The sequence below is a fragment of the Grus americana genome, chromosome 7 (assembly GCF_028858705.1).
Source record: "Grus americana isolate bGruAme1 chromosome 7, bGruAme1.mat, whole genome shotgun sequence".
Taxonomy (NCBI): domain Eukaryota; kingdom Metazoa; phylum Chordata; class Aves; order Gruiformes; family Gruidae; genus Grus; species Grus americana.
Window position 1 is genome coordinate 20,457,488 of NC_072858.1, and position 17,450 is coordinate 20,474,937.

General features: G+C 40.9%; 1 protein-coding gene across 3 annotated transcripts in view; it reads right to left on the reverse strand.

Moving 5' to 3' along the window:
• WDFY4 (WDFY family member 4) overlaps nt 1-17,450 on the reverse strand; it is a 153,077-nt gene that overhangs the window by 6,090 nt on the left and 129,537 nt on the right. For 2 of the 3 annotated variants that reach the window (XM_054832026.1, XM_054832027.1), the window contains 8 exons: nt 14,658-14,870; nt 13,969-14,116; nt 12,953-13,110; nt 11,134-11,292; nt 7,065-7,247; nt 3,948-4,130; nt 3,038-3,125; nt 707-818 (listed from right to left, as the gene is read on the reverse strand). In XM_054832026.1, the coding sequence (XP_054688001.1) occupies nt 707-818; nt 3,038-3,125; nt 3,948-4,130; nt 7,065-7,247; nt 11,134-11,292; nt 12,953-13,110; nt 13,969-14,116; nt 14,658-14,870 (1,244 nt within the window). The remainder of the gene's footprint in view (nt 1-706; nt 819-3,037; nt 3,126-3,947; nt 4,131-7,064; nt 7,248-11,133; nt 11,293-12,952; nt 13,111-13,968; nt 14,117-14,657; nt 14,871-17,450) is intronic. The other variant, XM_054832028.1, reaches the window with a different exon arrangement.

A 17,450-nucleotide genomic window follows, 5' to 3' on the forward strand; every position in this document is an offset into this window, starting at 1 on the left:
CACTAATGAAACTAACCCTCCCCCAAAAGACTTTCCCACTTTCTGTGCATCACACTCACTAAGTGCTCTTATATTCCATATTGCTCAGATTTAGAGTCATTTTTGCAACTATCAAAATGCCAATACTTTTGGAGAGAAAGACAGTAACTGTTTTACAGTACATCATAACATCCTGGGGTAGGAGATAACAAATTTTACAGCCAGATGAAACTGCAGGAGGGGGATTTAGTAAACTAAAATACTGCGGGCTGTGCAAACTGAGTGGACTTTAACAACAAAGTTGTTCTTGGGCCAAAAACTTCCTGTTTACATTTTGAGGAGCTAGCATCTCCAGCAACTCCCAGGATAGTGGGTTTTCTGTGGTGCAGAGACGGTGTAGCAGTTACCGATCTCTACACCTATTCTGGCCGAAAGCTGCTATTTCTCTTGGGTTGTCTCCTCTCTGACCACTGACTATCCCAACACCATTCTCTCAATAGAGTTAGCCAGACCAGCTCCCAGAGTGGCTGCGTCTGGTTAAGACACAGTGATTCGACTGAGATTTTAGTAAAAACAACACAAACAAAATGAGAAAAACCCAGCAGTAATACAAACTCCAGAATAGAATAAAATAACCTGCCGATTTCGGGCAGAGCAGTGGAGAGCCCGATGCTGGCGTGGTGCCCTCTGCCGAGCACTGGCTGCAATGCAAAGGGAAGGACAGTACCTGGATACGGCCAGCGCTGTCACCGCTGGGCTGGTCTTACTTGCTTTTCCAGTCAAGGCAAGGCTGGGATTCAGTTCCCGACAGAGAACAAGATGTTTTCCACACTTGTTACCTGTTGTTTAAAAATAAATATTTAGAAAGTGTCTGGGGGCAGCATGGATGGGATTGTTATTATTTACGGTCAGCAAGTTGTTAAGTTGAGAACAAATATATTTAATCTCAGCCTGTGCTGTTGCAAAATAGGCCCATCCCAATTTAATTTGTGGCTATGATAGTTACATGTGCTGACGTGCGGCTGTATCAATTGTGTACTAAATTGGATTTGTGTATTATTGCTTTCTAAATTGCATGCCTAGTTCAGCAAAATTGTTCATCAGTTTTCACTGGCTCTATGCTTAATAAGATGCCCCACAATACCTTGCTGCCAGGATATAATACAGCCCATAATTGCCTAGTAAAAAGAAATTACATAAAGCCTGGTATTATCAACTTATCTAAATCTGCTCATAACAGATCCAATAATTAAATGCTGAGAACATTTCACACACACACACACAACTCCCCCCAACAACATAACTCAATCATCGTTACTTTGGTCTTTTTAATGACTGTTTTGTATTAATTTTATTTTCCTAAATGTGTAGAATGAGATGTGGGAATATTTGGTTATTTAAAATAATTCTGAAGTCATCTGAATAGTTTAAGGGAACATATCGCCGCTTTGATTACACCTCTCAACTCTTTATTAAAGAACGCTGTTGCTGTGCATGCCTGAGAACATGCATCCTTATGCTCTTGTGCAAACAGGTGCGTGTGTCTGTACACATTAGCAGATTCCTGGGGTCAGTACATGTCTTCCATGATTCTCTCTGAAAAAGGCACAAACAGGAGTATTCTGCTGTGCTCCCATGGGCAGCTTTTGAGTCCTTATTTAGAAAACCAAGACATAAATTTTAAAAATAGCTAAAATCTCGGTTTGTTCAAAGACATTCCCATGCAATTGTACCTGAGTAAATAGGACATGGAAGTATCTGCCACAGGAAGTTATGAACAAGAATTTAGGAAATTCTTAAAACAAATCGGGCATTTCTACATGTAAAAATAATCTACAAAATTACTACTGAATACTACACGGATTTTGGAAGGAATGTTGTCTTTTGCTTTGACTTAAAGCAATCTCTGATTAGAGACCACAATGAAACCAAATATGTAGCTACCACAGCCAGGCTATCTCACATCTGGAATCTCTGGTGTTCTTGCACCTTCCCTAGAAGCATCTGGCTCTAGCTACTCTGAGATGTGACAAAATGTACGATGGGCATCTGGTTTGGCATTTCCAATATGCCGCTGTACGTATAAATATTTTCACATAGCAATCAAAATAATGTAGATGCCAAGTTCCATGAACAGCACTTTTGAAGATCTCAGTGGTAATGCCCAATTACTGTATAATATCTTTTTATGCAGATGCTACATCTATAGCTCTATATTAATGCAAATTTTGTGGCTAAAATTGAAGCAATAGAGAATGTCTGTAATGAGGATCACAGCAAATAAGTGGTGTAAATTATACATACTAACACTACAATTTCTTTCTCTTATAAAATGTGAAGAGAAGCAAGCTGTGCTATTTAGGACGTGCCTTTAAAGCTCCCTGGCAGGTTTCAGCTCCTGTATTTGTTAGAACAGAGAAGTGAGCTTGAGCTGTTTTTAATACCAGTCAGCGTTGTAGTCCCATCATCTTATTAACCTCAGCTATGCAAGAACTCTAAGGTATCAGCTTCAGCTTGACATAGCCTTGAATAAACAGCTCCACGCACTAGGGCCTGCTGCTGGCCTCCTACCAGTTTGAAGGGCCTCTGACCTCATTTAAGGTGGCAAAGAAAACAAACTTCCTTGTTCCATCCCAGGGCAGGATCTAGCACTGCCCACTTTGACATTACACCAGGATACTTTAATACAGGCCATCAGCAGAGGTGCCCAGGGAATGGGCTTTCTAGAGCCAGGATAGTTCATTAGTCTTACAGGTTTATGCAGAAAGGTGGTCTATCAAGCTTGACAGAACCCATGACAGAGCTTATGAAGAAGCTTTCAGCTTCATCCCGGCAGGATGTGCCCATGAGACTACTGGCTCAGGGGCATGCTCTGTCTCTAAGGTAGGGCAGTGGCTACCCACTACTGCTGCTGCTGGTTTCAGTAACACTGTACCAGTCACCTGCACCATCTCCCCCTTCACACCACTGTACTCAGACACCTTCTTCTGCCTCACAACCGAATAAGGTCTGCAGCACACAATCACACGGCAGTTCACAGCCCACCCTGTGGCCATACCTGTGTTGCCTGGTTCTTCCATCACGCCTCTCTGCAGTTTCAGTCCAGCAGCTTGGCCTGGAGTATTTGTGTATTCAGTCCTCCACAGCTGTGCCAGCAAGGAGGTAAAAAGGGAGAAAGCATGGATTATAACAACGGAACAAGAGAGAGATGTGAATGTCTGCTTCCCAGCAAGGGGTGGAAACTGGACTATCATCAGTAGAGGACTTTCCAGTGGTCTCTCCCTCTGCCACTATGCTGCAGGGTGTCACACTGGAGAAACATATGTAGAGAGCTGGTAAGGTTGCAGGTCTGATGCACTAATGAGGATCCTGGTAACCCAGGAAGCTCTCCTGCCAGACTGGAGGTGGAATCAGCAATGAATTAAGTCATACTTTCTCCTGCTTCTGAGAAAGTATGACTTAATAAATTGAGCTGTGAACCAGCTCTCAGAAACCATGGATCCTACAGGTTCTGCAGTGTCAATCTATGTAAAAGTGAACCTAAATGATTCCTCAAAACCACCTCTACTTCAGTGTCTCCGTTTGTAAAACAAAGGCAGTGCATACTGAATTCTTTAGGCAATGCACTGCAATCCACAGCTATAAGAGCCAGGTGCTGCTTTTTCCTCGCAGGGAATTGTTTTTCCCAGCGGCTCAAACATACTTCTGACGGGCAATATAATTTTTGCTTTCAGAATGAAAAGCACATTTTCAAAACTCTTCTGGAATGGCAAAGACTCCTCCATTCAGGAGGATAAAAGCTGATAGGAAGCACATATTTTACTCTGATTTTCAGCTTCTGCCCTGTGCTGCCCTGTTAAGAAAGTGGCATGGGTTTTTAGTAGCTCTGTCCCTCCATTTAGGATGCAAAATTCTGCCTCTGGTCTGTAATGAATCAAGAATCCCTCTCCTCTCTCCCATCCACCTACCCTCACCACTCCATCTGTGCTTCCGGTGATGATGATGCTGCGTGTGTCCCAGTCCATCACTTCAGCGAAGCAGCAGCAAACAACATGGCTTTTGGGGCTGCAGGTGGTGTTAATGCTTGCAAGAAGCTGGCCATTGACTGTCCACAGATATAGGTAAGATCCAGCACAAGAGATAATATCACCCTGTAACAAAGCAAGAAGTAATGTTTCAAAATCCTACACTCATCCTCCTCACAACTCGTAAGTGCTGATTATAAATTACAGAGCTGCTCTGACTTAAATTCTGCCCTTTGTTTAGTTTCTGGGCAGATGATTTAAACCAGAGAAACGAAAAAAGACATTTTTTTCCTCATGAAAAATTCTGACATTTTTTACACGATAGAAACGCAAAATGACTTGTCTCAAATTTAGCAAGGTAACGCAGAAACAATTTTTTTGGCATTTTTTAAATGAAAACATTTCTTTAAATGCTCCCTTTCTATTTTCCAGAAAATCTAAGCTTTTAGTAAAAAAAGCAGACTGACAAACTGGCCTAGCTACTGTCAGGGAAAGGGACTGTGCACAGGCAATGCCTAGCACAGGTTCAGGGCCAGGACTAGTACTCTTAAGTTTTACAAATAAGCATTCTCTTAAATAAGGACATGGTGTTCACCTGCTTAGCTGCAAAGCCTTTGGTGATTTCACAATCCTCCTCTGCCCCTCACAGGGAGCTTAATGTCATCGCATTTTTAGACTGTGTTTTGCATTTGACCAATGACCAGCTCAGCATTCAGCGAGCTGCACTGCTGATGCAGAAAACATCCTTTGCCGCTGAATCTCCCCTCTCCCTTCTGTGCAGGTGCAGGATTACCACAGACTGCACTTAAGGAGCAAACACACAGGTAATCCTGCTGGGGCAAGAAACGCACAGAAGCAAGAGCCAAATGCTACAATTTCAAATGATCTTATCAAAAGTGCATTTTGATCAAGTTACTAATTGAAATTCCACCTAATGTCTCCACCCTCGATGCATACTAAGAACAAGCTAAACAGAACACCAAAGTCATCCAATTCTGGCAAAGGCCAGTGTGCCCTTAAATTAGCAGTGTACATCTGGTTTAAATCAACTAACGCTGTACTTCACCCCTGCCTGATTTGGGGCCAGAGCTCTTCACACTGCAGAGCATTATTCTGAATATAAAACAAGGATACAGAGTTGCCAATAATTCAAGAGATTAAATTTCAGCTACCTTATCTGCACAAGAGTACATAATGTCCAGGCATTTGGTAATGATCTACAGTGTTTTTCAGGTCTAGACCAGGGATTTAAAACTGAAATCATTAGTTACAGTAAGCTTTTACAATCCTTCTTAGCTTATAAACTTTTGGGGATAATCTTTTTATTTTGTGTATATGTGATACAAACACCATGAATTTTGGATCTATAAATGGAGCTTCTAGATGCTCAAGCAAACATAAAAACCAATGGTCACATAACAAAGAGCTGTACAGGGTTCTTATTTCACAGAAAAGTACGTGGTTCAGAAATTAGTTTCCTTCAAATCTTTGCTTCAAAATGTTCTAAATTTTCCAGGAAAGAATTTGGTTACCAAACATGTAATTTTATGTCAATCAAAATATTTAATTTAGCATAATGGAAACATTTTGTTTCTATCTTCATGTTATAATATATAAAAATACATAGAAAATTTAAACAAAAACACATTTCAGAATTAAACATCCTGTTCTACTAATGTCAAAATTTTTTTTTTTCATCCGCAACATATGGACCCCTTCATCTTTTTTTCCTTGAAGTTTCAGTCATACTTTCCTAAGGTTTTTCCTCTTTTAAATGAGCCTTTCTCCAGACTATTGTCCAATCAGTTTAACCATTTGCATTCCAGCAAGCTGGAGAACTGCTGTTAGATCCATCACCACACTGTTCCTGGCACAGACCATTTCAGTTTTGGACAGCTCCAGAAGAGGTGCTATCAATGAAAAGGCTGCTGTTAATGGTGGGCTGGTACATAGAAAGGAGAGGACTCCATCCTCTTGGGATGTCAAGCCCATGCTCTGTGCCAGCCCACCCACTCATTTCTGAATGCTTGGCACTGCTTCAGCTGACTTCATAAGGGACCACACCAAGGTATTCTGAACTGGCCTGCTGAAGTCACTAACCAGGACTAACTGTCCATTTTACACTAACCAGGACCACTGGAGCTGGGACCTGAGCTGGCATTGCACAGACTACTTAATTCCCACCCTCAATTACTAACCATCAGACTGCATGGTTAATAAAGCTCTGGTATATGAGATGACTATTTTTGCACAGACTAAGCAGAGAATGTCTGCCTGGTTTCTTTCTGCTCTGAACTCAATTTTGCCTCTCTTGGTACAAGCTCTGGTACTGGATCCAAACTTGAATTGTCTGAACAGCTGGAATCCTGTTCTAGTATATTAAAAGAGACAGAATATACAAATGTGCAAGCAACATTTCTGGGTGGTAGAAGGTTGGAAAAAAATCTCATCCAGAGTGTTTACAGTAAATTCCAATACAGAATATTTTCCTATCAAATCTCATCCAGAGTGTTTACAGTAAATTCCAATACAGAATATTTTCCTATCAACATGCATGCAATTCTGGCCAGGCACAGACCACACCAGGCTTATGCCCACTGCTATCGAGAGCTCTTCCCACACCTGAGAATAGAAGAAAAAGTAAAGCCAACATTGTCACTGCAAAGGTGTAAGGAAGTTGTCAGCTGAGGCGGCAGACCGAGGTCTAACACGTCTCAGCTGACATGACTCTGCTGCATGAATGTCAGGAGAAATTAATGAAATAATAGAGTCAATAAGGTTATGGGTGAGCCAAATCCAGGAGCTACTAGGGTAATACTTCATGCTCTGTAAACTAAAAGTTGTTTAATCCTGCTTCTACTTAGCTACTCAGTCTAAGATGTTGCTTTTAGTGCTCGCCTCTCATCGTTAAGAACACTATTAGCAATCTCTGTAGAAAGGAAAAAAAAAAATCAATGTATCAGACTCTCAGGATGTTTTTATGTTGGGAAGAGTACCCATTAAATTATCATGAAATGTTCATGGATACATCAGAAGAAAGATGATAAATGAAGATCTTACTGTTGAATTGTTGATGGCAACAGAACAGAGGCTTGCCCTGTGGGCAGGAAGCTGGTTTATGTACGTCAGCTGGTTCAGGTCCCAAATGATGCAGGTTCTGTCATCGGATCCACTCACAAAGATGCTGTAGGTCACAGATGCAGCAAGGCAGGTCACTGCCTGAGTGTGCCCATACAAAGCCTGCTGGGGAAAAACAACCAATAAACCACAGCAGAGCACGGCTGATTTACTAGGGAACCACAATCCTACATTCATTTGCTTAGTAAGAATAAGCAACCTAGACATTCTTTGGACAACCAAAAACGGTATGGGGAGAAATCCCAAAGGATCTTATAGAAGCATCTTTGTCTTTGGCTGGTGGTTGAGGAAAGTTGAGTCTCCAAGAGATTAAATGATTTGCCCCAAGCTGCACACTAACTCAGGACCCTTGGCATACAAACATTGCAGACTCCATGACAATGCTTTGTGCATTTTTCACTTCAGTCCATGCAGTTTTAATTAAAATTTATGCTTGAAAGTTACTATTTTTTTTTTTTTTAAATTTCAAACAAAACTTATCAGGATGTATTTCAGTGACCTTCCCCAGTCTTTTTTTTTCTGTTTTTTCTGAACAAGTACTAATATTTTTCCAATTTTCGTTAAGAAAAACAGCATTTGGAGATAATTTTTGCTTTAAAGCCATATATTAATTCATTTCTCTTTCATCGTTATCCAACAACCTTTTGTTTTGCTTTATAGGTTCTAGAGACATAAGGAGTGCCCAGTTTAGTTTAAACAGTTCCATGAAAAAGGACTACACTTTAGGCAATTTAATAGCACAGATAGAAATGATGGATAAAGGTATACTGACAACAATTGTTTAATGCAACATTGTTGAGTGACAGCAGTATGCATTTCTGCTGTATAACCACCAATGAAAGTAAAGCCTGTAGGGCAACAGAGAAAATGTCCTTCACAGCTTTCCTACAAGACCTTTCAGGGCTCGATTTTTAGCTGTGAAAAATCAGACCCACCAGTTTTAATGTTAGTTTTAACAGTAAATGCATATTCCCTGCTGGCTTTCTCTTCATGACATAATTAACACATCTTCAGGGTCTGTCTCAATTCAGCACGGAGCAGGAGAGCCACGTGTCCCAGATGATTTTTGCAAACGCATCTCATACTCTTTTCCAGCGTGTGACCGTGAGACTGAACTCTTGCTGGCTAATGTGCTGCCACTTGCCAAGGTTACTAGGACAACAGTATTCAAACATTAATCCACTGGTGAAGAAGCTGAGCTGCAGCAGGCTATGTACTACTGAAGGTGACCCGCAACTGCGAGGGATGAATTTCAGCTTGTGATTTATTCCATTCAAAAGAACCGTTGACTAAAAATACTGGTACAAAATGAGGTCTCCAAGAGTGGTTTTCAAAGGGTAGAAACTCTCAACTGAGCATAGAAAAGGAGGCTCAGCAATAGTTTTGGAATGGCTGTAGAACAGTCTCTTTTACAAAGGACTGGGCATAACCCATGTACCTGTGCTTGAGAACTGCACAAGACCTCTGCAAAAAGGGCTGGGACAAGGCAGGTTCACAGGCTCCAAATTTCCTCTCCTTCCTCCAAAGCATGAAAGAAAATATACCTGCTGTGACAGCATCCAAACTGCCAAGTCAAGCAGAGATAAGCTCCTACGCCAGTTTTAATAAAACCCTTTCTTTTTAACCCAGAAAGATCCTACCTGACAGTGAAGTCCTTTAAATACAAGCTGAGTGTGGAAGGGAGTGCTAGACCTGAGCAGTTATAATCTCAGCTTCAATCCACCAGTGTCTCAATGTATATTCATGCAAAAATAGTCACATGCTTTTAGCTTTCTATCATCTTCTCATTATTGCTGTGCAAAGACTGACAGGTTTTTCCCTTAATAGGAAATATCCTGCCACGTATCTGCAGAACAAACTCTGAGGCCTATCTCCAGAGTAAATTCACAAATATGAAAAGATAAAAAAGGCGACCAGCTTCACTGAAGAAATGCTTAGTCCACAAAAATTTAAACCAAGTTTGACCATCCAACTTAACTGGCTGATATGGAAACAGACACTTCATAGCTACGCTCAACACCTCCCTGAGAGGTCTGTGTGGCAGACAGAGCACAGCTTGCCCAAGTGCTTCTTCTAGTCTAGTGTTTCATTTGGCCCAGAAATTCTGGGGGCTGGATCGCACGAATCACTATGCTTATGAACACTGAGGGAACTGGTAAATTGCATGGATCAATACTGAGGCTATTACGCTCAATCTTTAAAGTTCCACAAAACTGTGGAAGCAGCCCCTGCTAGAGAGGGAAAAGCGACTTTTTCTGCTGAAATATAGTTTCTGTACTTTACTACATTCCAAACCAGAATGTGTCAGTCCCATGAGATAGCTGGTAAGTGAATAGCATCCACTTTATAGCACATCAGCTTTACTTAAGCAAAGCTCACTCTCTCAGGAAAGATGATACAATTTTTTTGTTCAGCAGAAAAAGCAGCCACCATGAAACAGTGAATTACATGAAAGCAGCAAGTAATTCACTGGAAGACATTTAGAACTATAGTTCAAATTTACATCTATGTCAGACAGTCATCAAAAAAAAGCCCCTGCTAGCAAAGAGAAGGAAAAAATACAGAATTTGTCTTTGCATGATCTCATGCCACTTTGTGGACTTTGGGTAATACCAGATTAATCACAGTGGAAGACATCAGCAAAGGTGATTTTAGATTGTTAAAGAGAAAGGCATTATATTGGAGATAAAAGACAGTATCTTCAAGCAGTTGCCTGAAACTCAAACTGACCCCCTGACTGGTATCATTTTGATGTTGAAGCAGATTACTGCTTATGCTTTTCTCTACTGCTATTTCTTCCAGTTCTATATCCATGTCCTAGTTTGGAATAATAACCAGTCAGATTAAAAGGTCATCACTGAAGATCTTGTCTCATATTTCTGATGACTTCTCAGGCAGGAAACATCATAATCCTCAGTAGAGAGACTGCTCTAAATACAGATCCCCTCTAATTTTAACACACAAGAATGTCAGATGAATTAAGATCTAAATACTTCTACGGCATCCCAACAGACGTTGAAGTTTTCACATCATTTAATGACAAATAAAATATGTTTTGGGTCAGGGTACAGAAAGCACTGAAATATCATCTGAATATCCCTCCAGAGCAAATGAATAGAAGAAGCTTCTAACACTTGAAGACCTTCTTGCTGATCAGTGAATACTTTATTAGTTTGCCTAAAAGTAGCAGAGTTTTTCCTGTCTCTTGATTTCTTAGGGAAAGAGGGTCCCATGCTACCTTTCAGATATGATAGAGGTATACTATAGCTTTACTTGTAAAGCTGAGAACTCACCATAGCTGAAACACACAAATCTTGAATGAGAATTCAGTTTTGTAAATGAAATAACATTTATACAGCTGTTTGATGACTACAGATGAGTTCCAAATCAACAACCACTAAAGGACTTTGGACAATGACGACACATTATATTGTTGTTGTTGTTGGATGCATCCCTACCTCATGGAGTGACAGAAAAACCTTTTATCTTCTGAATTCAGGTTGACAGAAAAGAATCAAGAACTTTGCCTAGCTGAGCCTTCATGTCCATCAGCTAAGTTTGCAGGGTGTTTTGGCGATCCTGTCCATCACTGTAGCAGCCCAAAAAGAACTATACGCATCTCCATGTGATACTAGTTTTTGAAAGTAATCCAAGGGTTGGCTGCACTTCAAGTGACAAGAGCGTATGCCTTATCTTCGCTGTTTCTTTGATCATTATAAACTTTGGAAATGCTACCAAAGGGGGGAAAAAAAAACCCCAAACCAACAAAAAACAAACCCAAGCAGAGTTCATAACTATAAGATGTGGGTATAAGGCATATTATCAGCTCCTGACCTCATAAGAGGTTGTCACATGATACAACTGATTATTGTTTTTTTTTCCTATCTTGTTGATTCACCCAAAGGTGTTTCCTCTGCCAGTCATCTGAGAGAAAGAAACTAATCTTTTGGTTTTCATTAAGTTTCTATAGCAAAAGAGCCACGGTACTGACCTGTCTCAAGTTTAGAGATTTCACTTTGTCCTTGACCAAGGAAAGTTCCCAGACACACACAACCGAGCTTGTTCCAGATGTGATTATGGTAGTTGCTGAAGGACACACAGCGCAGAGGCACTTTCCCCAGTCTGCCATGCACTCAAATGTAGTCATATTCTGTACAAGAAAGCAGCTTTAAGTCAAATGTTTATCTGGTGATATGATGCATTTATTAATGCCAAATGGCAGATTAAATTTTCAGAACTGAGCCTCCATTTCTTCAAATCCAGAAAAGTAAAGTTCATCTTAACTAGTATCCATAATCACAGCACAGCTGCATAATACATGGCTGCATGTCACTGTGCCATCCTCAAGGGGCCAAATAGGAAGGCTGGAAAAGGTCAGCATCTTGTGTCTTAGAAGATCTGAGCCTCAATCTCTCTTGTGCCACAGACTTCCTACATAACTTCAGGCAAGCTCATTCTGCCACTATATAGTGACAGAATGCAAACATTCAATGTAGATTAAAAAGAAAGCTCAGGCTGTGATGGCCACTGCTAACAGAGTTAGTGCCAGGCTCTGCAACCCTCCTCTTGGATTGAAAAGCCAAAAGCCACAGCACTAAATTCCATTTTGTGCTAACGGCTCTGTTAGCAGCACCCAAACCAGCCTAAACCAAGGTCAGGACTACTATACATTGCTACAATTACAGCACAAACATCCTTCTGCTTGCATTCTGAATTAGCACGCTCACACACAACGACAACACTATGGTGCTAATGATTCTAGTGGAGCTGGATGGCACAGCTACAAAAACCATACCACAGACAGAACAAACCTTTACCTACTTACAATGAGGACAAAAATTTCTTTTAAGCTCATGTTCAGAGGCACTGTTGATCCAGACAACTCAAGTTGGACTCCCAACTACTTCTTACAGTGACTGTGTAATCACACTCATTATGCTCAGTGTCACTAGGCTCAGTGACCCCTTGACTTTTGAAGAGACAAAACAAGTAATTTATACCACTATGAATTGCTAAGTACTGATTTTAATTGAAATCAATGGGGAAAACTCTCAATTTTATACAGGGAGCAGAAAGTAAAATATATCTCATGTCTTTTTCACTTCCATTGACTATGGGTATGTGTGTAAAAACATAATGATGTGGCTTGCACAAATCCCCAAGTTTGTATCTTGCTGACTGTTGATTTCCACTATTCTGGTACCCAAGCTAACTCAGATGTCTCTGCATGTCATACATCGTCCCAAAAACATCCAAAAATCAGTGTGTTTGTGATAGAGGAAGAAAGTGGATATGTCAAGTACCCTAACAAGCAGTGCAATGACATAGATCATTGAGTTTTAACAGCAAAGAAGTAAGAGTATTAACTTTCTAGAACAGAAGACATTATTATTTTGAATGAATGCACTGGGTTAAGCTTGGGAGCCAGAGGGGAATTGACAGATGGTCCTATCTTAATTCCAGCAGAAATTTCTGCACAATGAAATTTCTAATCAGTGGCCAGAAGACCTTGTATTGTCCTTACAACATATGAAATGGGGTTTCTCCTTCATTTTGATAAACACCACAGTCACTGGAAGGAAAACTTGAGATAATTTAGAGGGGAAATGCCACATTTTTTGGCAGCATAGACTGACTTTGTACTCTGGAATATCAAACTTGAGATTCTTTAAGAGGCTTGACTGTGAGAAAGTCCTGTACAGCATTCTCTGAAATCAGCCCCCCAACAGCCTCTGAAATGGGTGCCCAAGGCAACCAAAGACCACAGGATATCACTCATTTCTGGAATGCTTAGACTTTTTCATATTTACCTTCTCAGACCCATAGTTGCCAAAGCAGCAGGTGAAGTCCTCAAATCCCCAGCAGAATGTTTTGCTCCACAGAGGAGGAATCAAAACTTTATTTTTCTCGACAGCCAGAATGCCTTTCTCAGTGTGCACAATGTGCCCAATAGCTCCTTTGGGATAGTCTGAAAAGACAGAGAACATATTGAATTCTGTTGGTTTTATAGCACTTATGTTAACTTTCCTCCTTGCACAGCTTGTGTGGTGAGGCTGGCAAGTCCCACAACTGGGCTCAGTGCTGTGGGCAAGTCCACAGACAGAAATCCATTCTACAACTGAGATTCCAGACAAAATAGTGGAAGCACTCCTTTCCAATGGACCACATAAATCCATGCAGAGGGAGTGACATGCTCCAAAGGAGGGGGTTTAACAGTAGTGTCATTAAGCTTTTCATTGGCAGACTGCCTTATGCCATCCACTGCAGAGGATGCTGGGCATGTCACCAACAGCCTCTGTAGTACAGCTATGGGAGCCCACTGTCCCCACAAAGATATGGGATGTAAAGAACACCACTGAGGAATGAAAAAGTAGACACTGACATTTTCCAGGCTTCTTCATTGTAAGAAAAGTAACAGACTAAGAAAAAGATGAAGAAAAAGAAAAGAATTGAAGATCGAGAAGTGGAGAAAAACAGACATTATTTACTTTGCTGTTGAATATAAAGAGACATAACAAGAATGAAAAACAGTGAGCTTTATGTTCCAATTTAACATATTCAGAATGTAGAGGAGAGAAAAGATTTAGTTGTCTTATAAAAAAACCCAATCTGCTCTGAACTCTACAACAGAAGTCTCAATATTTCTCCTGAGCATTTGAGTGTTTTCAAGGCCCACTTCCAAACAACAAGTGGCAGAAAGGTCCTTGATTGTACCAACTCATACAAAGCTGTGTGACTATTTTTGTGCTCTTGAAAATCCAGATTCACCTCATCCAAGAATTCTGCACTTATTAGCTCAGAAAATGGAGCACAGCCCCTGCAGCACCTTTTATTGTAACTGGTGAGAGCTTCAGATTTTGCAGGCTGCTCATAAAAGGAGGAAGAATTCCACTTGAGTGAAGGGACAGCACAGTCTCTCTTCCTGATGAGCTTCTCCCTTGGGCATTCCTGGATGGATGTGGTTTCGTAAAGAGCTAGAACAAAGGAATGGCATTGAAAAATGAACCTCTATTTGCCAGATCATGCAGGAGAGACATCTGTTTAAATCCTTAATCATAGACTCCAGGATTGCCATACATGAACCTCTTCATTAAAATAAAATCTTACCCTGATTACATTTTTGTCAGACTACTTTCTCACAGAGATAGGGAGCTAATCCCAGCGATTCAGAAGAGAGAAAAGTATAGGTGAGACTTTGAGCTGCTTTTATTTGACTGTACCCATTCCCAGACAAGTGGTTACTCATGTGACTGTACTGAAGGAGCAGAAATCAGAAACATACAGTCATACAGAACTCAGGCATACAACAGGAACAGCATGATTAGACAGTGGAATCACACACGTGTATGTGGGTGCATTCTGATATAGTACGCGATACGGAGAAGTCTATAGCTCATCTTTCAGCAGATTTAAATCAGAAAATGTCTCTGATTTAAGCTTCAATTCTTTCTTTCCAGTTGAAATACTACAAAACCAAAATAAATTATGCTCTCTACTCTCATGATAAAGTGGTACCTGCTTTGGTATCTGTCCGAAGTTGCTGATAAAACCCAGGATGGTGCTCTTAATCAAAGGATCTTTAATGCTGTTAAGGTCCATCTTGTCTCCATAGAAGTAAGGGTGATAGGTGTTAACTGCTGCCACCGCAGCTGAGCCATGTTGCTTGTGGCCAAAAATCAGATCTATCCAGCAATGAAGGTGTGCACTGACATACTCACTTTCCAGTGCCTGAAAGCAAAAGAAAATTAATTAATTCAGTAGAGTGTATCCATTACAAATGCATTACAACTTTACAATCCTAGCTGAAGACTTAAATTCTCTGCAACTGAATCTTCACACTTTCAGTTCCTCCAGTACCATCATAGCCAGCACATCCTCACAAAATGCAACTAAAGAGATGAAGGGTGGATCCCCACAGGAAAAGGAAGGACAGAGTGCAGCGTTCTTGATTTAGCAGAGACCAGGAGCAATATCGTCAGAGACAACACTGGCAGGTTCCGCTAAGCAAAGTGCAAGCACTCCACAGATCTTGGCATGTCCTCCAGCATACATTAAAGCCTGTGCTATCATGTCTTCACCAATACTGTTACTGACAAAAGATGGTTTAAATGAGAAAAACATTTGTTAGTATTTGATACCACCACTTTTCTCTATAGATAAATCACAGGTGAATTAAGGTACCAGTCTATTTGTAGAAATATGCCTTAGTTATGAATCACACTGAGTAGCAGAGACTTGATTTGAGAAGATACATATAAACACAGATTGGAAAGGGAGATGGCTAGCAGAGGGGCTTTAAGTTGGGTCTGAAAGATACAGCAGAGGCTGCATGCCACAAACCAAAAAGAACGTAGAGGTTGTACTGAAATGGCAAGGGGTGCTGCAAGCCAAGACAAGGAAGGGGTTTTGCAATGGCAGAGTTGGGGTGCAGCAGGGCAGCAGTATGACAGAAGCTTCAAGAATGCTTGGATTTGATCAAGAAACATTTTGCTACCTTTGCAGGGCTTAAGCAGAAAGAGTCGCAGCACCAGATTTCCTCATCCTGGAAAAACTTGGGGACTGAACTTTTTTCCCCAAAATAAGAAATGGTTAACTTTGATTAGATTTGCCACCCATAGTTACAGGTGTGTGGATTAATGGAACCAGAAGAAACAATTACTACTGGAGAAGACTGGGAGAGATGCAACAAGGCAATACATCCAACCCCAGTGTGGACTCCCTAGAAAGCTCAGTGTAATCATAGTGGACAACTTGTACTTGGAAGACCCAGACAGCACATTCATAAGCAGTGGACATAAGTTTGAGCTGAATCTCTGCCCACCTCCAGGATAGCCAACCAAACCCATGAGGCTTCTCTAAATGCTGCTGCCCCTGCCATCACCTGCCTCACCAAATTTTTGTGCATTCCCAAATGGCCTTGCCCAATGATTCAAGCAGCAGTGTTAAGCATTATTAAAAATACTTCCCTATCTCCAAATCATTTGACTGTGCAATACTCCCTGATGCTCAGTTAAAGGTCTCCCAAGCAGACCATCCCACCCAAAGCACAGCAGAAGTAAACAAGCTAATGGGATCCAGAACAATGGCTCATTTCACAGAGCAGACAGTTAACCCAGTGCAGCTGGTTTAAATGACCCTGCCCACAGCTATAATGATCACAGGGCAGCTCAGAGAGCAAGCACGACATACAATCTGTCCCCTGCAAACAACAGGAAAACACTTATGAACAGACTCAGAACTCATCCTCATTAATAAAAGCAGTTAGTCCATGAATTACAAACTGTAAATTTTGCCTGGCATCACTGCCAGAGCAAAACAAAGCAACCAACAGAGCTGCAACTGTGCAGCCTCTCAGTATTTCACTGAGCACTATGACAAGCCCAGCCAGGGAGGAAGAACTTGCGGTGTAAGGAGGAAGCAAATAAATTTCTTTAGCAGACTATATTCCTAACTTATTAAACATGAAACAGGGAGCTACTCAAAATTTTGTGTCAAGAACAATTCTTTGCTCTTATATTCTTCAAAGCAATAGCCAAACCTCAGAACAGTGTTGACGTGGATCTGTTTAATGTACCAAACTCACTGTGAAGCCTCCTAAAAATGACCATGATACCAGTAACAAGTACCTCCAGTCTTGTGCATGATTTCAGAGGAGACAGAAACCCTCGTGTTTCAGAATTCAAAATCTCTAAGTCTTTACTTCAGGGTTAGATGAACTTTTCCAGGCAAGCTAATCAACTTACTTTCCACAGCAAGATTTCTTGCACCCTCCTGTGTAACATCTAGTGCTAGCTATAGTTGGTCACAGAATATTGGACTCCTGCATGTGAGGTCTGATCAGGACTGGCAAATCAATAAGAACATGAGTTTATAAACATGATCTTTCATTTGCTAAACAGCTCCTATTTGAAATTTGAACTAATTTGTAAAAGTTGTGTGGTTTTATCAGCTGTGCCAATATAATCAAACAGTGCAGCTCAGTGGAAGCAGATCTGTAGAAAAGAACAGATGGTAGAGAGGGCCCGGTATCCACATTACATGCACTGTTGGGGCTCTACTTCAAACTAGATCTAGTCTGCTCCCAACAGGCTGAATGCCACCAGCATCTGGAGTGCACAACTGGAGTGCAGCTTTCAGTTTCGTTTCATCCAAAATGAACCTAGTTCACACAATCTGAGATCATTCTACAATGAGAGCAAAACGATGCTATACAGGGATGATTGATAGATTCGTTTCCAAGCTGCACCCTTACTCCAAAGTATAAGGGGAAAGCAGATGTTCCCCATTTTATCTAAGTGCTTTTGGAGT